The sequence below is a fragment of the Protopterus annectens genome, chromosome 13.part0 (genome assembly GCF_019279795.1).
Source record: "Protopterus annectens isolate FY-2018-M chromosome 13.part0, PAN1.0, whole genome shotgun sequence".
Classification (NCBI taxonomy): Eukaryota; Metazoa; Chordata; order Ceratodontiformes; family Protopteridae; genus Protopterus; species Protopterus annectens.
In genome coordinates, this window is record NC_056747.1 from 723,963,107 (window position 1) to 723,989,476 (window position 26,370).

The 26,370-nt window shown below is 38.6% G+C and overlaps 1 protein-coding gene across 2 annotated transcripts in view; it reads left to right on the forward strand.

Moving 5' to 3' along the window:
- SGSM2 (small G protein signaling modulator 2) overlaps positions 1-26,370 on the forward strand; it is a 1,814,022-nt gene that overhangs the window by 1,190,483 nt on the left and 597,169 nt on the right. For both annotated transcript variants that reach the window (XM_044054411.1, XM_044054410.1), the window contains exons 5-6: positions 6,096-6,163; positions 8,158-8,303. In XM_044054411.1, coding sequence (XP_043910346.1) covers positions 6,096-6,163; positions 8,158-8,303 — 214 coding nt within the window. The remainder of the gene's footprint in view (positions 1-6,095; positions 6,164-8,157; positions 8,304-26,370) is intronic.

Sequence of the window (26,370 nt, forward strand, 5' to 3'; positions counted from 1 at the left end):
TCTACTTTTCATCCATTATTGTCAATTTTCATATTTCACTTTTGATTTATCTATTTTATACTGAAACCATTTCTCATACTGTGTTACATAAATCTTAAATAAAGCACCTCCCATGTCCATTTCTTCCATTTTAAGTTCTGTTCCTGTCATTTCTGAAGTTATACAAATAGTGTACCTGCTTGCTTCATACATACATCTCTAAACATATCATTTCTCAGTATTAATGTTGTTTGCCACCATTTTGTGTGTTTTTGTCACTTCCTTTTGTAGAAAATATTGTTAATGTTTGTCATTCTGCAGTCTGTATAACACACAAACTTTTATTTTTTCCATTTTCGCATCATCACCAGTCATGTTTTTCCTACACGAGGTTGGGGTGTCATACCAGCTGTCACCAACGCTCTATTTAGTGCCACTGTCCTACCTTCTTTGACATTTCTGCATGACTATCACAGGTATTCTGCCATGCAATCCATCCATCTGCCCTGTTCCTTTCTCTCTCAAACAGTCTTCATCACGTCATTGTTTACTTTCCTTCAAGTGTGCCTAAACCACCATAATCCATTTTCTTTGACCTTCTCTGACAATAAGGCTACTTTGGCTTCTGCTTTGATGTCATCATTTCTTTGTCTATCCCACAGTGTGCATCTTGCCACCTACCTCAGGCACCTCATTTCCATCTCTTCTAGTTTCTTCAGGTGTTCTGCCTTCACTGTCCAGGTTTTTATACAGTACAGAAGTACAGGTTGTAAGGTAGTTTTTTACACTTTAGTTTTCAGCTTATTTGGCATTGTTACATAACACTACCCATGAAATTTTGCGCCAGTTACCTGCAACACCTCTGATTCTAGCTTTGACTTCCTCATTCAGACTTCCTTTCTCTCTCAGTTTTAAGCTTCTTCTGATCTTCCCATTTGCTGTCTTGTCTGTATTCAGTTTCATCCCTTGTACTTTCTGTTTTGCATTCCGTTCTCATCCTCTGCAGAAGTTTCTGTCCAGAGTCTGCCTGTACTGCCACATCATCTGCACACAGTAACTTTGTTGCTCTGTCCCCTCTAACCTGTTTGCTAATGTAGTTCATCACCAGTACAAACAGCAGTGGGCAGAGAGCTGAAACCTGATGCACACCTATTCCCACTGGGAATCCCTCTGTGAATCCAAACACTATTCCTACTGCTGTCATTGGGTCCATAAGCTGCACTAATTCTACCAATGTTTCCGGTATTTTGAACTGTCATAGAACTGCCCAAATTAGATTTCATGGAACTATGTCTTATACTTTTTCCAAGTCTAGGAATGCTGGTTGGACCCTTGGTCATCCACACTTCCTTATCAGATATGCCTTTCACTGCAAATACTGGGTCAGTTGTGCTGTATCCTGGTCTGAATCCAAACTGCTCATTTCCCATTTTATTTTATATTGCTCTGTGTATTCATTTATCAATCACCTTCTGCAGCACTTTCATGCAGCATGACAGAAGTTTGATACTTCTGGGCTGCCCACAGTTGTGAATATCCCCTTTATTGTTGCACAATGACACTAGAATGTATATTGTTGCCCAGTCATCTGGGATATGCCTTTCTCTCCATACTGTGATGAGTAACTTCAGGACGCTTTTCTCCCCTAATTCACTCACCATCTTGATCTTAATTGTGACTTTATCTGAGCCTGCTTATTTCCCCAACTTCATTTTCCTTGGTAGTTTTCATACCTCTTCTCGGGTAAGTTCTTCTTCCTCTTTCATCATAGGCTGTGCATGGGGCAGCCTAGCCTCCAAGGGGTTTTCTTCATTTAGAAACTGATCAAAGTACTTTAAGAACTACCATCTTTATCTTTCTGAATTCCTTGCATCCTGATATAGTTTCTTTGTGCCATCTGCTGAGTCACTGTCCAGAAGATGGTAGACTTTCTCTGATGGTTTGTCTTTTGCTATTGTGATTGCTCTGTTAGCCAACCAATATTTCTTCTTAGCCTAATCCATCTTTTCTAGCTGTCACTTATTTAAGTGCTGCTCCTTTTTTTTTTCCCCAAACATCTTTATTAAATTTTCACATATGACAAAGGCAATCTTATATTTATATAAATGAAAAACCTACAAAATGTTACCACTTTAGTTGCAAACAGTTTACATCACAGACACCACCGAAATAACTGTAGTTGCAAACATTATACATCACTTATAAATATAAACCATCCAGTCATTGTCAGTTAAGCATTATATGGCTCATTCAAATCCTGCCTCTTAAACACTGTTCCTGCTCTGCATATATTGTTCCCACAATTCCCATTTTTCCTATGTAGTTTGCTCCTTCCCTTTTCTAAAGATCCCAGTTCCAGTTGTTTTATCTCTGTTACTATATCCACTACTTCTAGTAAAGTTGGTTTATACTTTGATTTCCATTTTCTAGTAATTGCTTTTTTGATGGTTACCATAATTAGACTTAGCAAGGCTTTACTATGTGAAGACAATTCTGATTCGGTAGCATAACTCAAAAAAATAATCTCCCCAGTCAGTTAGCTGCTCCTTTTTTTTTTCTTATAATTTCTAGGCTTTCTGCATTTCACCACTGGCTTTCCATATCTACCTTATTTTCATACCTGGCTCAGCCACATGTGTCTCACACGTGGTGTTTTGAGATGCTGCCATTCTTCTCCACTTGTGTCCTCTTCTTACTGAGGTGCTAGAGCCCTGACTGTATCGTGGAACTCTTGTGCTTTCACTCCAGTCAGCTTGCATTTCTTCATCCGTGGCTCACTTGACCTTAGAGCCTTCTCTGTTCACAGATTCCAGATGATTGTGGCCACTAGTGATTTATCCCACAGATGGTAGTTTCACTGGTGATGAGTATGCAGTTTCTGATTCTACAGGAAATTCATCCCTGGTTTGGCACCTATGTCTCTAATGGACACAGGTAACCTGTAAATGGTTAATCTCCCAGGCACTAGCTTGTAAATGTTTCATCTCCCAAGCCCCTGCTCACACTTATCAAGGGTAATAGAACGTGTCAGAGATCTGGGATGTATGGCTAGTTTTAAAAAGGCCCTTGTGGTCGTTAGGCTAGTAAACACCTATGAACCTATGAATCCAATGCCCTTTCCTTACTAGTACAAAATGTATCTAACTTGTATGTTGCCCACCCACTTTTGTGTATGATCTTTTGACTACCTCTCTCTTGGTGAACCATGAGTTGGTCAACCTCAAGCCATTTGCCAGATATAAGTGTGGTATGGCCTCTCTATTTAGTCCTTGTATCCTGTTTTCTCTGTCCTGATGTAACCATTAATGTTCCCCATTATCAGCACTAGCTCATTTTGACCCACCCTATCTAGCAGGTCATGCAGTTGCTGTCAAAGAGCACTCTTCATCACTACCACAACTCTTATGTGGAGTAATAGGATATGACTATGAATACTTCCCTAATGACAGACTCATGACATTCAGACTGCAGTGTAAAGACAGGGCAGTATGGTTGTCATGAGTCTGTTACTAATTCTAACAGTATCCTTCACTGTCCTCAGAAGATTCTCTCTCACCACAGTTCTACCACAATATCTCAACTGTGTAACTCCTCTGTGGTAGACTCTGGGTCCCAAGCCAAGTGACTTTGCCACACTGCCCTTTCACCTTGTCTCATGGATACACAGGATGTCCAGTCTCCTCTTTACCATCATGCCATCCATTTCCAAGCTGCATCCTAAACCTGTATTCAGTGTAGCAATCCTTAGTTTATTTTTGGCAAGTTGATTGTGTTTACATTCGGGTTTTGCTAAACACAACAGTTCTAGGTAACCCAGATTGGGCAACTGGATACCACCTGGCCAGTAGCTTATTGTCCTTGGGACTGCAGGTCTTTATGGTGGGAGCACACTGACTGCTAGGTCTGCATAAAACCCTCCCACCATTAGCATGGGTCCCAGGCATATATCAGAGTAATCCAGGCCTTCAACCCACTTAACACCAGAAGATATCTATGCCCATTTTTTGTGACATTAGTCAATGTAATCAAATCACCTAGAGACAATTTTTATGCCACCAAGTGGTCAGCCTTGACATGGTGCATAGTCTATGGTCCACGTTCTTCTGGCCAAGAGAGTACTGTGCATCACAACTGATGCTTAAAACAGTCGGTCCACACAACCATTTCCAAGATTGATAAATAGATATACAGTCAAATGAATCAGTTTAATAGGTAGATGAGTGCTGTACAGATTCTGTTACAATACTATTCACAGAGTAATCCAAAACCATCTTGTGATTTTGTGCTGTAGTCCTATTATCCTTACACTCTGCCATCGTATCACTTGCTGGTCTGTATAACTCATTTTTCTCATTGGTATCCTTCCCTATAGCTGACCCCATCAGTCTGTTGAATAATTTCCAAATCATATTTCACTTCAAATTTTAAAGATTCAGAAGAATTATTGGTATAATATCTAATTTATTGTAATTGGTCTTGTTCTCCATCCATATAGTTATGTTGACAGTAAAAATTAATGCATTCATAAAAGGCAGAATTCCGAATGAATTTTTCTTCCTACTCACACCTTACTAATTTTCTGTAACTGGGGGAGAGTCATCAGTGCCCCATTGTCAGTCCTGTCAATTGTTTAAAATATTCCTTTGTAAATAAAGTGTCAAAAACAAATTCCAGTAAACTTATTGTTAAATCAACTTTCCTTGTTGACATTTTTATCTGTCCAATAACCATTTTCTCAAGGCTAGCAAACCATAACAGTTATGTCAAGTACATCTGTAGTTCCAATTGATAAATCCCTCATCTTTTTTATAAATTAAAAGATATCTTTCACAAATGATTGCACTTTTTTTATTGCATGGTTTGAAAAATATTCTACCACCACTGTCGTGGTTCCATTTTTGAACTGTTGCACTGGCCGTGGATCTAAAGGTGATGTACTAACATATCCAAATGTAACTTGGGAATCCCAAAAACACAGTTATATTCTGTGATTCTTCACTGTCATAAATTCAAAAATATCTTAATTAAACCTGTATCAAAAAAAGTCAGTAATAGCTACATATACACATTTGTTTGCGTTATAGGCATCTTTCAACCATACCTTTTTGCATACTTTATCATTAAAAATTTGTCCATGACATTTACATTATCTTAAGTACATGTTGTAACAAGAGTGATACCCCTTATCTGCTGTCATTTACTAAAATATCTTATCCTTTACCAAGTTATTCAGAACTCTTTTCCCATGAGTCGTCCGTTAACTCCTTTGCCTCTACAGAGATAGTATCTTCTACCTGTGCTCTACGGTTGGACTTCTGTCCAGTGGTTGTTCGACCTGCACCTTTGAGTCTTCCTAAGTGACATTTTGTGACTGTTACTGAATGGTCTTACTGGTCTCTTGTCTCCTCTTTCAGAACCCGATTGGTTCCCTTGCTATACACTCATACAGATATAATTACACAATTAAGTAAGCATAATTGTGTATTTCTTCATAAATGTGACTTCGTGGTTACAGTTTGCCAGCTGAGGTCATTTATGCAGAACATGATTAAAACAGGTATGCCATAGTGATAATTTAGCATTCTGAAGAGCAGACATCCGTGGAAGGTATACAGAATTATAGAAACTATGGTCAGATTGCATAGCCCTCTAGTCTATTCCATTTTTTGTATTTATGCTTTGTGGTGGTCAAACATTAGTTTTACCAGTCTGTACCCTTCTAGCCAGCCTTTTGTGAATACTCAGTTGAGTCCTGTGTAGGACAAAACAATTGGCACTGTCTTTTTATATTTAGCCTTTAATAGTAAGTATGTTGCCACTTATTTGTGCATATTTATTTGCTGTGAAACTTCTTGTAAAAGGACGTTCACTAAATATTTGATTCCATAAGCAGTACAATGTATGCAACCAGGGAAAATTAATATATAGTTTTTTTTTCTGAAAATACTTTGGAAGTTATCTTAGATTGTATAGTATATAAAAGTGCATGTTACATAATTATTACAGTTTTAGAGCTAAGCAGCTTTGTGGTTAGGGTGCTAAAAATTGTAACCATTGTTTTTATATAGCACCTTACGTCATTGGTTTTAACCATCACGCTTACTTTTTTCTTCCAGTAAATTTTATGAAAAAGAAGCTTTAATAGCAGATCCAGTTTGTGGACCAATCTTGGCATCTCTTTTAGGTAAGAATGTACATAACTGCAACTCTTTTTGAAATTATCCTTTTTTTCTTTTCCATAACTGAATGTGCATGACTCTTTAAGTAAAGTAGGAAAAGACTGGAGAAAACGGAAGGTACCGTAACCTAAGCACTGCATGTGTTCATAGCATATATGCAGTTAGTCTGTTTTGTCAATTTGTTGGACTCTTTTCATTGATTTTAGCTGTTTTACACTCATTGAAATAATTTGTCATATGATATGCATGCTCTGTGCTTGATTTTTACTGATCTGTTAATTTTCTTTGGATCAGTGGTTTACAGTGGGGTATTCCTTCAGCAGTTGTTTGAATATACTATAGACAAATAATTTTACTTTTCATTATATGGTATCTACACCATCCTCATTTTTATAGCTGTAAACTACTGTCTCAACATTGATTGATTGTAGTTGAATCTAGAACAGAAGCTGCTGTTAAAAATGGATAATTAGTAAGGCATATAAAATATTGCATGATAACTAAGAATCAGTCAGAGGTTAGAAAAGATTAGGAAGAGAGACTGGAAAAGCAATTTAAAAGAGAACAATGGAAAGACATATATGCAGCTCCCAAGTATGCAACAGAATCCAGAAAGTATAGGATTTTTACCTGGAAGTGTTTGCATAGGTTTTTTTATACCCTAAGCAGATTTCAAAGAATTTTCTCTCAGGTAGATAGCAAATGTTGGAGGTGTGATGGGGATGAAAAAGGTAATTGTAAATGTATGTTCATAGGTAGGTACTAGGCTTTGGGAGTGTAATGAGTTGGTAGATTTCAAAAATTCCCTACAGAGTACTCTTGTCAGAAATATTGAATGAGGAAATGGCTCTAACTAATGGAATTATTTTTGGAGGCTGGGACACATGATCTGAGTTGCCTAGACAAAGTATCTCATTAAGTTTAATTGTGTTGGCTATCAAAAAAACAATTACTATAAAATAGAAATCAAAGTATAAACCAACTGTATTTGAAATATTGAATGTGCTGTTTATAAAAGGGAAGGAGTAAATTACATAGAAATGAATGGAAAGGTTTAATGGAATGCGGGAATTCATCAGTTTTTGTAATATTGGACTGACGATAGTTGGAAAAGATATGTGGTGTGTAATGTATGTCAATGGAAGAAATGTTAATATGGTTTGTTTTATTTTCTGTTAATGTTATGTTTGCCTGTGTCTTAAGTGATAATTTAATAAAGGTATTAAAAAATAAACCAGCAAACGTAAGAAAAAATGGATTACAAAATGAAATACTCCAGAAAGTAAGCAATATTTGACTGAAAAGTAATCCTTCTTGTCCATTTTTAGTAACTGTGGATTAAAGTTTTATACTGAAGTGAATAAGAAACGGTTTACATTTAAAAACCTTTAAAAATCAAATCTAATAATGAATCAGAAATCTAGTCTTTTGGCTGCTCCAATGACCTGAAAATGAAAATGTTTACCATTTATTTGAGCAGTAGAGGAAAATATCTCCAATCCTTACCTTCTGTCTTCTTTTTAAATGCCAAAAGTGGGGCTTGTTACAGAAATGTGACATTTTGTGGGACAAACTTAATCCACAGCTAAAGCAAGGTGCTTAACCTTACTTTTTTGACAAAATAAAAACTCGCTGTTATAGTACTTGGTGTTTATATATTTTTATGTAAAATGTAGGTGTTTCATGTATACTTATTAAAGAAGACTAGGAATTTTTTTTTTTACTTAAAATCTCAGAACATGTGTAATTTTCCATGATATTTTGTAGGACACAGCAGCCGAAATAAGGACTGTCCTGCATAAAGTAGAACATATGACAACCCTGATACCATTTGGTGATGTTGATGTCAGGTCAAATGATATACAACTACTGTTACATCCAATAGGCCTGGTCAACTCAGGAGAATTAATTGAAAGGATCTAAGCATGTGTTCATTCAGAGGAAGGCTACCGTAACTACATAAATATTTACAAAACTGCTTTGTTATTGTCTGTTGTAGTTGGACCATGTGCATTGGAGTATACGAAACTCAAAACATCTGACCACTACTGGACAGATCCTTCAGCTGATGAATTGGTTCAGAGGCATCGAATTCATGGAGCTCATGGACATCAGGATTCACCGTCCAAGCGTCCTGCACTCGGAGTGAGTATTACACGCAGTACTGCGGTAGTAGTATCTTTCTTTCTTTTTTCTAACTTCACTGTATTGAGAAAGAACACATGAGAAGGCCAACCATACTCTTCAGGTGCAGTTTATTGTCTGTCACTAAACTCATGGACATTCATAATTTATGCTACAACTTAGCTTGTTTTACAGATGTTCAGCAAAACCGCTGTAGTGAACAGCTAACTCAATAACATGCTGCTGCTCATATTTTTTTACTTGTGTATGTGTGTGTGTGTACATATATGTGTATACATAGATATATATATATATATATATATATATATATATATATATATATATACACATACACACACACACACATGTATATGTTGTTAACCATATTCTTGTTTTATTTATTCGTTAACCAGGTAGGTGAACTGGTCTATCTCAGACGATTTTCAGCCATGATCCCCATCACAACGGCAGAAGTAAGTTATTATATCAGGGCTCAGTCCTGGGCCCACTCTTGTTTGGCATCTACTTTTCCGAAGTACAAGCAAACACAGGAGGGTTATGGCTGACAAAGTTTGCAGATGACTGCAAACTGGGCGCCATAGTAGAAAACACATCTGACACAGATATCCTTCAGAAGGGTCTCACAGAAACGGATAACTGGTGCCAGAGCCACGGCCTAAAGTTAAATGCCAAAAAATGCATAGTCATACCCTTCGGGAAAATCAAGGTTACCCCTAGCTACCAAATAGGTGGCAATCCACTGTGCACAAAAGAAGTTATCAGGGACCTGGGGACCCAGGTTGATAGTAGTCTGTCATTCGACACCCATGTAGCTAAAGTAGTTAGGAAGACCTTCTACATTGCCCACCTTATCATGAAGGGATTCTCATCTAGATCAAGGGAGGTCATAGTCTCCCTTTACTCATCACTCATCAGACCAATGATTGAGTACAATGCCCCATTCGGAATGTATCTGACCCGACACTTGCAGCAGCTGGAGAGGCCGCAAAAGTTCCTCACCAAAAGGATAAAGGGTCTCAAAAATCTGTCCTATGCTGCCCGACTGAAAGAACTCCAGCTCTATTCAGTCGCTTACCGCTTGCTCAGAGGTGACCTTTGCCTAACATACAAGGCCATGTCAAACCCAGATTTGATGAATATGCTTCACCTCAAAAATCTAGATCCATCAGAGCCACAAGGGCAGGAGACTTAAACCTCGACACGGCTATTAATAGGACGTGCTGGAGGGATAGATTCATCACCCAAAGACTCCTATGCTGTGGAACAAAATCCCGGTACATGTGAGGCAGAGCACCTCGCTGGCCTTGTTCAAGAGAAATCTTGACCAATGGATGGGAGATCGCAGATATACCCCAGGGATTACCTCAGTGTCACTGCTCGACAGAGGCACAGCAAAATAAGGGGTATAGTTCCCCATACTAAAGGGGTGGCGTAAGCCACAAAACGATGGGCTAGGCTTGTAAATGCCCTCGGGCAGATAGCCTAGTATGAACCTATGAACCTATGACTGTTTAGAACAGTCCATATATACTCAGTTAGCATGTTTTGGGAGGTGAAGGGAGCTGGAATATTCAAAGAAAACACACATGGATACAAATAGGACAAACAAAACTCTAGCCCAGACAGTGATTAGAGGTAAAGATGCAATCCCAAACCCATAGAAGCAGAAGTCTTGATGAGTCCCTCTTGGACTTGCGTAGATATATGAACAACAGTACCCCTTTTTTGAGATTCATCATTAATAGTTCAACAAGTGAGATGGAATTTCTAGATGTTAAGATACTTAAATATGTGAATGGGAGTATAGGTACAAGGGTATTTAGGAAAAGCGGTCATAGAAACACATATCTTCACCAGCAGAGTATGCACCCAATACTCATCTTTAAAAATGTTATAAAAGGACAAAGTCTCCGTGCATCTAGATTAAATGCAAAAGAATAAGGCTTTCTATATGAAGTTGATATTTTGAAAGCTAGATTTACAGAGAGAGGTTACAGGGAAAATTAGGTTAATGAGGTGCTGTCAACTATACCATCTTTAAGATTGGGTAAAGGGAAACCATATTTTTCAGAACAGACCTCTATGAGTGAGGACAGAAAATATACTGCAGACACCTTGAGGCTCCCTTTCACTTATTCCAGTAATGTTAGAATGGTACAGGACGTCTTTAAGAGGAATTGGTGTGTCTTGTGTACAGACCCACAAATCAAGTCGATTGTGGATCCAACTCCTAGGTTTATGTTTAAAAATAATGAATCATTAAAGAGGTTGCTATGTTATTCCAAGCTTGGGGTCCCACCTGCCACAGTTAATATTGGCACCCATTCTTGTAACAGATGTAAATTTTGTAGTTGTTTGGATGCCACTAGTAGTTTTATGCATCCAGACATGCATAAGCTTGTAAATTTTAGTGTATATGCTAACTGCAGTTCATTACATGTGGTATATTTAGCTTATTGCAAGGTATACATGGCCTTCTATATTGGCAAGACCGATAGAAGGCTTAGAGACCACATAAGAGAACATTTTTATAATATAAGGAAGGCTATAAATACTAATGCACTTGCTAGACATGTGATGGAGTCTGGTCCTGCACACTCTTTTAAGTTTATGGCCATAAACATTATTCATCCTAGTGAATGTGAGGGGGGGGGGTGTCAGGATCAGGACAGAAAATAGCAAGTTTAGATGGATCATTAGGATGAGAGCTGTTAGAGGGAAAGACCTGAATGACATGATATCTATTAAACAAGTCCTACAGACATGGCAGATTTCTAGGTGACTATTCGGATCTTCTTGTATATACTTCTACATATAAGCATACTTTGAAATTTCATATAACATATGTTTAGATATATTTATTTATTTATTTCAGTTTGATTACCGGGGAAGTCCACTGGGCATGGGGGCCTGTTTTCAGTGGAGGCCCGGGGAGAAAAGCTACACAAAAACAACAATTTTAATTACAAGAAATAGTTCAGACACAGAAGAAACATTACACGTTGAACAGGTGGTTACAAAGTAGTCTACAAACAGTATCAGATTACTAGAATTAGCAAAATAGCAAAATTATTGACGGTTTCAATTTGGCAAGAATTGGCTTATTATATAAAATTATATATACTATATAAAAAGGCAGAGAAAAAAGCAAAGAGAAAGAAGACATTAAACTTTAATGTTGGATGCTTAAGCAATTAGTATTTTATAAGAGGTGAGGAAGGTATGAGGTACGCTTGGGTAGCTTAAGCATATAGAGTAAAAATGCTTTAGTTGCTAATACTTTGGTATTTTTAGGAAAGATTGGAGAAGGATCATGGGGTTATAGAGGTTAGCCTGGAGAGAAGGGGGAGGATAGTTGGACTGGTGTAGGTTGGAGAGTACACTTGCAGATCCTATTCAGATAGAGGTGAGAATGGAGTTGGGTTTTGAAGTTATCTAGGTTGTTGCAGTATCTTAGGGAGGAGGGTAGGGCATTCCATTTCTTATCAAGGGTAAAGGATAACAGAAGTTGACCTGCAGGGCGCTTAGGTTTTTGTACTGAGATCAGGTTTTGGTGAGAAGATCTAAGGGATCTGAGGGGGGTGTAGGGTTGCAGAATATTGGAAAGAGCAGGACAGTTAGTGGGATGGAACACTAGTTTGTGGGTTGTGGTGAGCTGTAGAAAGTAAAGTTGATTAGGGAGTTCAAGCCAGTTTAGAGAGTGGAGGGAGGTGCAGTGATGGGAGGAGGATTTGGATTTGGTGGCAAATTTGGAGATTTTATTGTAGCATTATTCCAATTTGGAGTTAAGGGTAGAAGATAGGTTAGTGAGCAGTGGAGCACCATATAGTAGAGAGGGAAGGAGGTAAGTAGAGGCAAAGGTTTGCCTAGTGGAAGGGGACAGAAAGTGGATGTTTCTATACAATAGACCAAGTTTTATATGTGTTTTTTTTTATGTTTAGCTGAATATGAGTGTTGAATTTGAACAGGTCATCAATTGTAACACCCAGAAGTTTAGTGGAGTTTACTATTTCAATCACGGAATTGTTGAGGCTAGTTATTTGGAAAGAGCTTTTATCAAGAGGAGAGGATTTGGAGGGGGAGAAGAGCAGGATCTTAGTTTTGTTGGCATTAAGGGAGAGATGGTTTTGGAACATCCAGTTTTCAGCAGTATAAAATGCTGCTTTGGTTAGTGCTTGGAGCTCTGTAAGGTTAGGGGCGTGGCAGATCAGAGTGGAATCATCGGCGTATTGCACAATTGTGGTGTTGGGGATGGCTTTATGAAAGTTGTTGATAAAGATATTGAATAGTAAAGGGCCAAGAATGGAGCCTTGAGGTACACCGGTGTTGGTAGGAAGGATGGTAGATGTTGCTTGGCCCCATTTCACGGCTTGGGACCTGTTTGAGAGGTAGCTAGAGAACCAGCGGAGAGCTTTTTGGCTCAGGTTGAGGTCAGAGATGTGGTTTAGAAGGAGGGAGTGGGAGATGGTGTCAAAAGCTTTGGATAGGTCTAGTAGAATGGATGATACTAAGTTACCAGAGTCATGTGCAGAGTTTACAGAGTGAAGGAAGGAGAGTAGGGCAGTGTTAGTGCTGTGTCCAGGCTGGAAGCCGTGCTGGGTAGGGGAGAGTAGTTGGTGTTCAGTGAGGAAAGGCATGAGCTGTAGGTGGATGCATTTTTCTAGGATTTTGGATATAGGGGAGAGGATAGCAATGGGATGGAAATTGGAGACATTACAGTTTTTGCCCCCTTTGTGGAGTGGAAGAATGAAAGCAGATTGCCAGATTTTGGGTACATAGGATTCAAGTAGAGATCTATTGATTAGGATGCTGATGGGAAAGGCAACGGAGTCTGAGGCTATCTTAAGGAAGGTAGAAGGAATGTTATCAGGGGCATTGGAGCAAGGCTTTAGTTTATAGAGTAGCTTCTTTATTAGGTTGGTGGGTACTGGTTTGAGGTTGAAAGAGGGTTGAGGTGAAGAAGGAGAGGGAGATTGATTTGGGGGGAGGGTTGTTATTAGTGAAAGTCTTGGTAAGTTCAGCAATAGAGGAGGTGAAGAAGGAATTGAATAGTGAGGCAATTTCTGGGTCAGATTTGCTGGTATCAGGGCAGGGATTGTTTTTTGTACCTGGTTTAAGGAGGGAGTTAATGGAGTTCCAGAACTGTTTAGGATTTTTTGTGTGGTTTTCTTGTAGTTTGATGTAGTAAGATTTTTTTGTCTGTAATGACTATTTTTTTGCAAGATTTCTTAGTTTAAATTTAAGGAACATATCGGGCTGTTTATGTTTATGGTAAGCTTTCCAGGTTTTATCCCTTTGAAGCATAATCTTTTTTGTCTCATTGGTGAGCCAAGGGGTGGTTTTAGTTTTGATTCTTTTTCTTCTTATTGGAGCTAGGGAGTTAAGGATAGTTAAGAATGTAGTATTGAAGTAGTTGACCGCTTTATCTAGAGGCAGAGGTTTAGGGGGTTCCAGTTGGTTAATTTCAGGGAGTTAGAGAGAGAATTTTGATTAAAGTTAGTTAGGTTACGAGTTTGAATAAAGTGGTGAGAGAGAGGGGAGGAGGGAGTGGCTCGAATGAAGGCAGGGAGGTGGTCTCCTAATGGGTCAGGATTGACACCACATTTTATAACTTTGTTAGGATGTGATACTAGTATCCAGTCAAGTATGGGGCCAGGGGGGTTAGTTTTGTTAGGTCTGGTAATGGAGTTGGTAAGTTGGGTGAAGTTGAGTAGGTTGATAGTTATGAATGGATTAGGGTTATTGATTTTTCCCCAGTCAATGTTTACATCTCCCAAAATAATGGTTTCAAGTTTAATGTTGGATGAGGACCATAAGAAGATATTTTCCAGTGTACTGGTATTGTTACCAGGAGGAATATAGAGGGAAATAATACAGATGATTTTTCGTGGTTGTTTATTTTTAGTATGCCAATAACTAGTTCAGAATTATTAAAAGTGGGAATGGTGTTGGCGTATGGGGTTAAAGTTAGGAGGTTAGAGTAGATTAAAGCAACTCCACCTCCTCTTCTATTAATGCGGTCGGATTGGAGAGAATGAAATCCTGGAGGTAGAAACTCAGTCATTAATATGTGGTTTTAGCCAGGTTTCAGAGATGGCAGCTATGTCTGGGGAGTTATGGGAGAGCCAGGCATGGGAGAGAGAACTTATTTTTTAGGCTTTGGGCGTTAATTGTTAGGAACTTGAGGTTTTTATGTGTAATTATTTTGTTGGAGCAAGACTGATTTGTAGGAGAGAAGTTTGGACCTGGGTTGGGGTGTATGTCACCAGCTCAGTGATGGCAAGTAATGTTTGGGATATGTTTACTAGAGTTATGTTTTGGTAGATGATGATGGTAGTGAGTTTGGGTTGGTTTGTAGTTGTTGTCAAAGATGAGAAAATTTTTTATTTTTAAGAGAAGGATAGGGTGGGAGGGAATTAGTGAAGCAGAGATGTTGTGAAAGTGGGATGTGTGGTGGTGCTGGGGAGTCAAAGGGGGAGAGGGCACATGACAGTTATTATAGGAGGTTAAATGGTATAGAGATAGTAGAAGTAAGATGATGGGAGAGTAGATTAGGACTTTAGAAGGAAGGCTGAGCATGGTAGAGGGAGATAGTAAATGTTAAAAGGGAAGCTAATAAGAGATAGTGTTAGGGGTGTGGTAGGGAGGGGAGGGAAAAAGAATGGGAGGGTAGAGAGTGACTCTTAATAGGCTGAAGAAGAGGGATGTGCTAATACTGAGGGGTATTCTGATAGGTTGGCAAGGGGGGTTGGACTATAGGATAAGGTTAAATGTAGGTTTACTGGGGGCGGGTGGGAAATGGGGGCAGGGTAGGGGAGCAGAATGAGCCCGCAGGGTGAATGGAGCGGGAAGAGCCAAGAAGGCGGGAAGGCCTAGAATCAATCAGTGACCAGAGGCAGGAGAAGGCGAACAACTACAGGAGGTGCAGGTATATGGATTACAAACTTTCTTTAAACTAAAACTCTTAGTTCCTAAATTTATAGTTCCTATATTTAGCTTTTGGTATATCTTTTAGTAGTGTTGGTGATGATTTATATTCATTGTTTTGCATTTGTGACTAGCTTTAGGACATGGTACTTCAGTATGATTTTAATTATCTAATGAGTTGATTGTTTGCCTTTTGTTATTGGCTGGTAGTATTTTATATATGGTGTCTTTATCGTTTGAATTTGTCTGATGAAGCAGCTTGTTTTGGCTGCGAAAGCACTCTCAAAATATTTTTATGAGGATATTACTTGCTGTGGTTTGGTTCATAAGCCGTTTTTTCCTTGATATTTTACTTTTTATTCGAGCTGGACCATTAATCTTTGCTGCTGACCTTCCAGAAATTGGTTGAGTGCCTGTGATGCCCTTTTCTTTGCTATTGCAACTCCTCTCTTAGCCTCTTTGTTGGACAGCCAGTATTCTTCTTAGCCTAATCTGTCTTTTCTAGCTCCCACTTTTTCCTGTGCTCCTCCTTTCTTTGGATGACTTCCTTTACTTCTGCATTTCACTTCCAGTTTTCCTTATATCCCTTGCTTTCATACCTGGCTGAGCCCCATAACTGTTGATCCTCAGACATGTTGTTTTGAGGTGCTGCCATTTTTCTTCATCTCCACCTATTTTCTCTTCTTCCTGCGGTGCTAGAGCCCTAAGTAATTCCCTGAAGTCTTGGGTTTTCTCCACTGTCAGCTTCCAGGTCTTCAGCCTAGTCCCTGTTTATCTTGGAACCTTTTCTGACCACTGCTTGCATCTGATTGTGACAACCAGTGGTTTATGCTGTGGACAGACTTTTTCACTAGGGATTACTTTACAGTCACTGATTCTACCACAATGCCCTTTCCTTACTAGGTGGAAGTCTACCTGAGTTGTATGTTGGCCACTCTTGTATGTGATCTAGTGACTGTCTTGCTGAACCGTGTGTTGGCCACCATCAAGCCATTTGCATGACAGAAGTCTAAAATGGCCTGTCCTTCTTTATTCCTGTTGCGACACTCATATGAACCTAGGCAGTCCTCATATCCTGTTCTGTCTGCTGAGAAATGTGCATGCAAGTAACTCATTATCAACACCAATTAATTCCCATGGTTTATCTAGCAGGTCCTGCAACCGCTGTCTGAATGCATTTTTTTCCTCACTGTCAGAGATTGTGAGTAGAGCACTATCCTTACAATAAAGTCTGATTAACATGAGCCTGCCACTAATTCTGATGGCAGCCCTCACTGTCTTCTGAAGCCTCTCCCTCACCACAGTTTCCACACAGTTTCTGTTTTGTCCTCCTTTTGAGAAGTAGACCCTGGATCCTAAGCCATGTGGCTTTGCTGCACTGCCCTTCCATCTTGTCTCCTGGATACATAGGATGTCCATTCTCCTCCTTACCGTTATGTCATCACCTTCATTGAGTGTAACAATTCTTTGTTCACTTATTGGTTTTACATCCAGCTTTCACTCAACAGAGCTGTCCAGGTTTCCCAAGCTGGGTAATTGGACACAGGCTGGCCAGTAGCTTATTGACCAAGAGCTGCTGGGCTTTATGGTGGCATACACTGGCCAATATGAGCACATGCACACTACCCACCATTAGTATGGATCCCTGGTGTAGGTCGGAGTAGGGCAGGTCCTCAAACCACTTATCACCGGCAAATACCCATGCTTGTTTTTGGCAACATTAGTCAACATGACTGAGTCATGTAGAGCCAGTTTTTATACTGTTGAGTGACTAGCCCTGACACTGCACACAGTTTGTGATCTGTGCCCTCCTATCTAGAAGATACTCAGAGTGGTTGGTCTATACAACTCTTCCCCCTATAGACCCCATATAGAGTATGTGCTGCTGCCTACAACTCCATTCTTGGGTGAGCCTGGGGTGGAAACACTCAGCATGTTTTTGGGAGAATAGAGGAACCCCACAGGGAGAACATGCAAATTCCATTGAGGCATTGGTCAGCAGTCAAGACTGAACCTTGCACTTGTGCATTGGAGGTGAAGAGCTTAACAATTATGTCAACTGGTCCTCTATGCCATTAAATAAGCAATCAAAAACAAAAGTTACATTTGTACAACTTCTAGTTTCACAAAGAAAACTAGAGAAATGCTCCCATGTGACCAAAAGAAATGTATTAATGTCATTGGGTAAGCACTTAATGAATTATCCGAGCTAAAAAAGAGAAGACAGTGGTAAAACATGTCAATATTGTTGGTGGACCACATCATATCTAAACCTTGGCACGTTTACTTTAATTGTGATGATGCTTTCAGTCAGTCCTCAGTAAACCAGAATAAATAACTTAAAATGTGAAAAAAATAAGCAAGGTATGTGCAAAAAGTGTGGAGATTTAATATATACCTGGCATTATAATTTTTTATATATGTGGCCCTTTCTTGCTCCTACTCCTTGACAAATCCTTTATCAGGAAAACATGTATACTGACACTTGTAGGCAACATAACTTTCAACTTCAATAAAATGTTATTAAAAAACAGTTTTTAAATTCCTTTTTGTGCTTATAATTTTTGCTCCATCTAACTAAATTCCAGAACAAGTTCTACAGTTCACACTACCTCACATTTTCCAGGTTACGTTAATGCTTCAGGCTTTAGCTCATACCTCTCAACCTGGAAACATCAAAAATCTGGACAAGGCCCATGAAAAATAGGTACAAATATGTACACTGATTAACATAAAATTTGCAATCATAATTACATCCCGCCCACTCCAATGGGATTGTGGGATACCAACGTTAAAACGCAAACTGAACAGAACCAAAATATAGCACCAGAGTCACCCTGCAGCCATCCCAATGTCCCATTACCTGGCTATTTCACCCCATTTACCATAAACACTAATGTGTCCATACTGCTTTACTTCTACAATGATTTGGATTTTATTTTACATTTTATATCACAATGCACAAACACCAATAGATATCTGCTAAACAAAGCAATACTGTCTCACAATGAAAACTGACTTGGAATTAAAACTTCTCTGTCCTTTAAACTCACATTCATTGAAAGAGCATTAAAACCCACAGCACATCCAAAGAAAATATATCTGGCCAGTGGTGGATAAAGATTACCTTTGGGCTGTTTTCAAATCATTGCCTCCCCTGCACACAAAACATACACATGTTTTTTTCTTTGATACACCTTCCTGACTATTAAATTATATTCCTTGTATAATACAGCACACTTGTTAGCCTTAAGTTACAGTGCATTTTAAACTTGTTTAAACATTTTTCCAGTAGGCAATGAAACAAACACACTTATTTTCAATTTTTTTTTTTTGGTGGGGGGGGGGCAAAGACCAAAAACCAGGGACACGTTTCAAACATTGCTTGTATAAATTTGGAAAGTTGCTTGAATAAAATGTGTTACCACCATGCATTTTATTGCCAAGTCCTGAATCCAGGACATTGTGCACTATAATCAGAACACACCACTAAGCCAAAGCAATATCATTTAGTGAATTCAGTTCTCATTTCTCACCACTGCTCTCAACCCGCTAGCACAAAAAACCTGGACATAGCCAATAATGGGGGAATACACTCCCAAAATGGGGACAAATTTCAAATACTGATTTTATAAACTTTACCATTTATTTTGTGAAGAATATGAAGTCTGAATTCAAATGCCTGTCAATATTTAGTGAATTCAGTCCTTCAGTGTTTTTTTAATGAGGAATAGAACAATATGAGGCATAAGTGGTGGTGGCTACTCTAGACTTTAGACTCTTTTTACCTGTACCCAAGGTACAGAGTTTGAGCATAAGTACCTCTAGCCATGAAGTGTATGCAGTTGGGGCATTTTCACACACATACACACACACACACACACACACACACACACACACCTGCTGAAACTCCGGTCACAATCATCTGCTGGCTGAAACTCCAGTCACATTCATCTGCTGGCTGAAACTCCGGTCGCATTCATCTGCTGGCTGAAACTCCGGTTGCATTCATCTGCTGGCTGAAACTCTGGTCGCATTCATCTGCTGGCTGAAACTCTGGTCGCATTCATCTGCTGGCTGAAACTCTGGTCGCATTCATCTGCTGGCTGAAACTCTGGTCGCATTCATCTGCTGGCTGAAACTCCGGTCGCGTCGCATTCAGCTGCTGGCAGCTGGCCGAAAAACACACACACAGCTTCTGGTTCACTCGCATACTCCGCAGCACACACTTTCAGAAACAGCAGCAAATAAAACTTCATTCGCAGCACACACTTCTTGCTGAAAACACACACTTGCAGGAAATAATACTAGCTTCTGGCTCACCCCTTGCAGAAATAAACTCAGCAGGAAATAAAACTAGCTCACCGTTCTCTGCTACATGAACTCCAGCTTGCAGAAAATAAACTCTGTGCAGCTGCAGTTCTGTTTTTGTTTCTGAAGTCCCTCTGTCCCTAGCTTGATGAAGATAAGTCAGTCCCATTCCCCGTTTTCTCGCAGCAGTTTTTTTCTTGATGCAGGTAGATCCAGGCAGCACACAGCAGTTCTTTCCTTAATGCAGATAGGCAGCCCTATTCTCTCGCAGCAGCAGCAGTTCTTTTCCTTGTGCGCTTGTATTCAAACAGCCGGAAATGAAAGCTGGAAATGAACGTGAGCCCTTGAGCTCAATTCCAACAGGCTGGTGAAGCTGATGTCATTGCACACATGATGACATCAGCTCAAAAGCAAGGGGGGAAAAAATTCAAAACAAAAGCTGGAAAAAATCGGAAATGAAGGGGTGCCACTCTGGAATCGTGGCACCCCATCATTCAAACCCCAAAACTCGGTAAAAACCGAGCAATTTGGTACGGTTGGGAGGTATACTTCAGCTACATCAGGCTGCATCTGGCACTAGTCACTTGATACAGACAGAACCAATGATGAAATAGCTGCTTCCTGTTTTGGTCCAGTAAGCTACTATAAGAGTGCCATTTCCTACCTTCAGAAAACCACAAAAAGGAGCAGTGGGAACATCCTTGTATAGTCAATGTGGGAGGTGGAAAGGAGAGAGAAGTAAAGTAAAGGATCAGGAAGCCGTGTAATAGACAAAATGTCTTCCAGCTTCCAGGTTGGTAACTTCAGTGGCCTCCACACCTTTCAGATAGAGAACTCTTTCCTCTAATAAGTGAAGGAACTTGTGGCTGTGTTGTCATAAGTACAAGAACTGCCAGGAGAGGTGCCCTTTCCAGTAACCTTTTTTGACAGTTCTGTGGTTCTTGTAGTACCCCTCCTGTGCCGAAGCAAATGACAAGTCATGTCATGCTGACCAGGTTAACAATGGAGGAGGTGTCACATTGTGTAATCTCCCTGTACTGTACAGTTGACTAACACCTGGCTGTTCCACGGCCCAACCAGGTTGTAACACTACATATGTGCAGTTTGATCTATGACCTGTATATGTTCCAAGACTTTAAGGATAGAAAAATAAATTTATTTTTGTTTTAAAATAAATAACTAGAACAAATATAAACTCATAAAACAAGTAAAAATGGAGGGGGTGCAGTTTAACACAAGCCACCCATGCATAACAGTGAAGCATTCCAGGGCTGTGGATTATTGTATACTTTTTCATGGGGGGGGGTGAATCTGGGAGTATGGCTGCAACTTGTATTTTAGCTCACCCTAAAAGTTAAGCTACCAAATGTACCTTAAGATCTTATTCCAAAGGAACCTCTGCAATGGGTGACAGCTCTGTTCTCCTTTTCGTGACCCCTTTCTTTACAAATTTTCAAGATATTATTCAAAAGTAGCAACTGTCACCTCCTACATCCCTTTGTCTTCCTTTATGAACTCTTACAGGCACACCAGTATTAGGAAACTATGCAATTTTGTCTTTTGTGTGGGAAAATGTCTCCTTCAGTACAAGGGTGATGTTATTTGGCTTATGTTCTGCTCCCAGAACTTTCCCCAAGGATTTGCCTATGGTGTTGGTGATGAAGGCTTTGCAGAAGCACCTTGTAATGTTTTTATACTTGGATAATGGGCAGTGGTTGGTATCTTAAAGGGATTCCCTGGCAGAAACTTTTCTTGGGCTTCAGTCCCTAGGTATCACCATAAAGTGGGATAAGTGTAGTCTGTTCTCCATGCATATGATTGTCCTCACCAAGGCAGAACTAGACTCTCGCCTATGCTCCTTCCTACCTGATAAGAGTACTCAGGAAGTTATGGCAATGGTATTCTGAGGGAGGTCACAAGCATGGGTGTAAGCTTGCACTCTTCTGTGGCTCTTAGTATAAATGTCAGCTGTAGGAATTTGTGGTTCCCCTGACTCATCTCTGTACGAGGGTGATCCAGTGGCTTTGAACTGCCAATGAACCCCAATTTTTTCATGGGTCTTCTGTTTCCATCAGAGTTTTATTTCTGTTGTGCCTTATGTTCATCTTGCCCATGTTTTCACGTGGGCAAGACTGAACGGAAGTTAAAAAACAGAACTGGCGAACATCTGTCAGGCATTCATGCTAAAAAAAACATAAATGCCTTTTACAGGCATATTTCGGAGAATTGTGATCATAAGTTTACATTTATGGTGTGGCAGAGTGTGGTTGAATCAGACAGAGGAGGTGCCTGGCACTTTTTACTCGAAAAAGCAGAGTTATTTTGGCAGTTGAGGCTTTCTGCACTTTTTTGGCCAGACTTAAATGAGGCAGCCTCGATTGCTTCCTTATTGAAACTGAAGGCAATCTCCAAATAACAACCAACAGTTTAATATGACATGTTTATTTATTGTTTGGTCATGTAGTATTATCAATTTTATGATTATATATGAGAGTAATGGAATATTTATGTTGTGTTTCGGTGAATTTGACATTGAGAATAAGTTGTCGTAGATGGGTGTGGTTATTCACTTGTAAACATTATTGGTAGATGGAAGGATATTTGTTAGTCAATTGCGAGCCAATTTACTTTGTATTGATAGACTAGTTTTGTTTTACGGCAATATTATCACTAAGATAACGAATAGGTTAAATTTTTTGGTCTTTTGTGAATTGAATAATATATGTTTTTTATAGTTTTAAATGCATTAATGGAGGAGTTATGTCTAAATAATATACTTAATGTAGGGTTTTGATTATGCAGATTATTGGTTAATATCGTGCATGCTTTTGTGTGATTCTCTAATTCTGTAGACAATGGCCACTGAAATGCTAAAGAGGGGTGACTGTACAGACAGTGTTACGCCCCCGAGATAGTATTGGTTTGTTAGTTTGGTTTTACAAACTATTGGTTGAGTAGGAATTATATATGAATAATGTGTTTTTTGCACTGTGCCTTGCTGATGTGATGTATTCGCAATATAGTTTTATATTTAAATAATAGGATGAACATGTAAATGGGTTTTTGGGAGTTCTTTGATTTTTAATTTATAATAGTTTTGGATTTTGTTCACAGCAAAGTTGTGAATGTTAGGTTGTGATTAGTGGTTTGACCTGAATATGACTTTTTATTGGTGGAATATGATCCAATGGGAGTATCAATTTTTAGGCAATGCCAGTCAGTCGAGTCAACAGTAAGTTTGTGAATATTATGTTGTGATTGGTGGCCTGAGCTGAATAGGCCTCTTTATTGATGGAATATGACCCAATGGGGGTACTAAATTCTCGGCAATGCCGATCAGTCGACTTTTAGTAATTTATGTATATAAATGAATAATATGTTGTGATTGGCGGTTTGAGTCGAATAGGCTTTTTATTTGTTGAATGTGATCCAGTGGGAGTATTGACTTTTTGGCAATGCCGAACAGCTTCATTTTAATACCTTATGTGTACAGTTTTGTGCCGAAGAGTCTTACAATTGGATATAAGCCAGTTTTATAAGATCTTATTGGTTACAACAACTCAGTGCCGTAAAGATAATTTCTTTATATGTTTTACAGTTTGGTTAAATACGGCAGAGTTGATATCCTGATATTTTTATTCCAATATATGAAATATATCAAAAATCATTGAAATGTTTGTATTTGTTAATAAAATGGCATTGTATACATGATGGTTATAATTAAGAATGTATAATGTTTTTTAAGAATGTAAACAATTGGTTAATTTTTTTATATTTATATGCCCATTGGCCGGTAGGATTTATTGGTGACTGGATAAAGGATAGATGTGTATGGGCTTGAATATATGTTTATGTGAAGGTTTTTATTGGTTATAGGAAAAAGGTGTGTATAATTGATGTAATCTCATTGGTTCATTAGGGTTTTAAAAAATGTAGTTTGTTTGAAATAATTTTATCTGATGAAGTTCCGTGTCATGGGATGAAATCCTATATGTGCGAATAAAAGGATATTCTAGCAGTGCGTTGTGATTTATTCCAGTGGTTTTGGATGATTTTCTCTGACGGAATTTTCGTGCTTGGTTTTGGATTTACTGCAGTGTTTTTTATCGTTTGGTGTGTTGGTTGTTCTGCTTGCCAGCATGGATTCTTCTCCTCCAGGGACACAATCACCCTTGGAAAATTTGTTGGGTGAATTGACAACATTAATACAGCAGCTTAATCAAAGAATGGACAAATTGGAATAGTTATCAGTATTTCAACAATCAACTCAAGCTTCACATCTGTCTCAGCTTTATACCTACAATATTCCTGGTTCCTCTTCGGAAGTCAATAATGGCACCAGCACTCAGTCAGGTAATCAGCTGTCGCAAATACCTGATGCAGAACCTGATTTGCGTAGGAAAACAGGAACCGTGTGTGCTAGTCAATCTAGTCATCATCAAACTATTAATTTTAAAGATTTTTTAAAGGGTGCAACTACATTTAGCAATGAACCCAATACCATCAACCAAAATGTTTGTGACAAACTATCTGATTTTGACCATTGTCTTTTGAAGATTAAGAAATTACAGATGGATTCAAACTACTTTAGAGAGTGTATCAAAAAACAAATTGCGGTTATGGCGTTACCCTACGGGTTTGGCAGAGAACTTTCCGTTTCATAAAGAACTGTTTCAATTGTTTGACAAACATGGTTTTGAGTACATGGACTTAGTTATAAAGTTCAATAATTCTACCATTGAGATGCTTACTAAGGAGATTTTGGTGTTAAATAATTCTGTTACACAAGATCTTAATTTTTCCAACAATCAATATGAATATACACGTATCCTGAAGTCTGTCGAGGAACAGATGAATGTAATAAAGTGAAGGAAAATGAAAAAAATTGTCCAGAGATATGGAAGCTTGCAATAAAAATGCTGCCTAAACAGCCCCCCCCCCCCGGTTCACAGGTTTGGTCTAATAAATCTAAAGATACCTCCTGTGGATATAATATGAATGAAAATAATAATGACTGGCATAATAATGAATTAGAAAATACTGATGACTTTTTAGGAGATCAACAGATGGCTGGTCCACGACGCTCAGAACATCTGAAAAATCAGAATCATCAGCAGGTATATCCAGTGAGAGGTGGACGTTCGAACAGAGGAACATGGAGGAATCAGAGAGGAAGGGGTCCTCAGAACTGGAAGGAAGGGGTCCTCAGAACTGGAAGGGGAGGAACTGAATCCTAACAGTTTCTGAACTTATGAGTGAAGAATTTAGACTGCCAGCATTACAAATTTCCACAAATGCTCAAGGAGACTTTAAAGTTTACAATTTTTCTTCTCTTGAAATTTCCACAGATATGTGCAACCTTTTTTCTAAAGGATGGGCATTTGTCCCCTCCAAATGCATGAATTATGTGCAGACTTTAATGGACTTAAGGTTGTATGTTCATAAGTTAAATTTACGTTCAGTTTTTTTGAATAATGTATATGTCAGTAACCCTAGAGTGGCTAGTATCTATAATCCCCCGCTGCATCCCACTTTAACCTTGTTCCAAAACATGTGCGAGTTGGATATTAAAGGTATTTACACTAGGAAGAACAAATATGTCAATAATAATCTTAGGGTAGATGAATGTGCAGTATTGGACTTCTTGCAAAATAATCCTCAAGTAAGGTTCATCAAGCCAGATAAGGGTGGGTGGGTCTAGTTGGTATTAATAGATGTGATTATGTAACAAAAATGAAGCATTTGTTGAATTCTAATACATATAAACAAAGTTCAGTTAATGAATGGAATATGATATATGGTCGAATTCAAAGTCATATTTATGACTTATTTTTGGAGGATACCATTGATATTCATCAATACAACTATTTGAATGTTGATTTTCCCATTACACCTACTATTTTTGGGCTTCCAAAGTTGCATAAGGATGTACATCAACCACCTATATGTCCCATTGTGGACGCTAGAGGATTTATCACTCAACCAATAGCAAAAATGTTAGATGCAGAACTTAAGAATATTGTTTACAGTGAACCATTTGTCTGTATTGATTCATGGGATTTTCTTAGAAGGCTTAATAAGCTTTCTTATAGAAGTAATTGGATTTTTTTTACAATTGATATTAAGGATTTGTACACATGTATCCCACATTCCACTGGAGAAGAATGGTTTAGGGAATTTCTTGACATGAAAGGGGTGCCACATAGTTCTATTAATACATATGAATTATTATTAGATCTGGTCTTGAAGTCTAATTTTATATTGTTTGTGAAGGATTTATATCTTCAACAAGATGGCATTGCCATGGGTTCTGCCTGTGGCGGGCTTTACGCTAATATCGTTATGATAATTTGGGAATATAAATACTTTTTGAATTCTTATTTTTCTAAATGTGATTTATATTTAAGATAGGACGATATTTTTATACTTTGGGCTGGTGAGAATACTGAAATTGGACCCTTTATTTCCTATATTAATGGCACTAATAGCCTCCTACAATTTACACACATAATAGATGATGTACAGGTAGCATATTTGGACGTTTTGTTAAAGAAGGGTGATATTAATCATACATTTTTGGCTAAAATCTATCGTAAGCCAACGTATTCCAACTCATTTCTTCATTTTCAAAGTAATCATCCCATGTTTCAAAAAAGAGCTGTTTGTTAAAGGACAATTAGTACGGGTGGCCCATATGGTTACAGACTGGTCAGACTTTCTTGAGGAATGTGACCTGTCAAAGGACATGTTCTTGAATAGAGGATATCCTGAGACCTTTACTCTGAAATTAATAACAGAAGTAAAAGAAAAAAGACTGAAAGGGCATTTT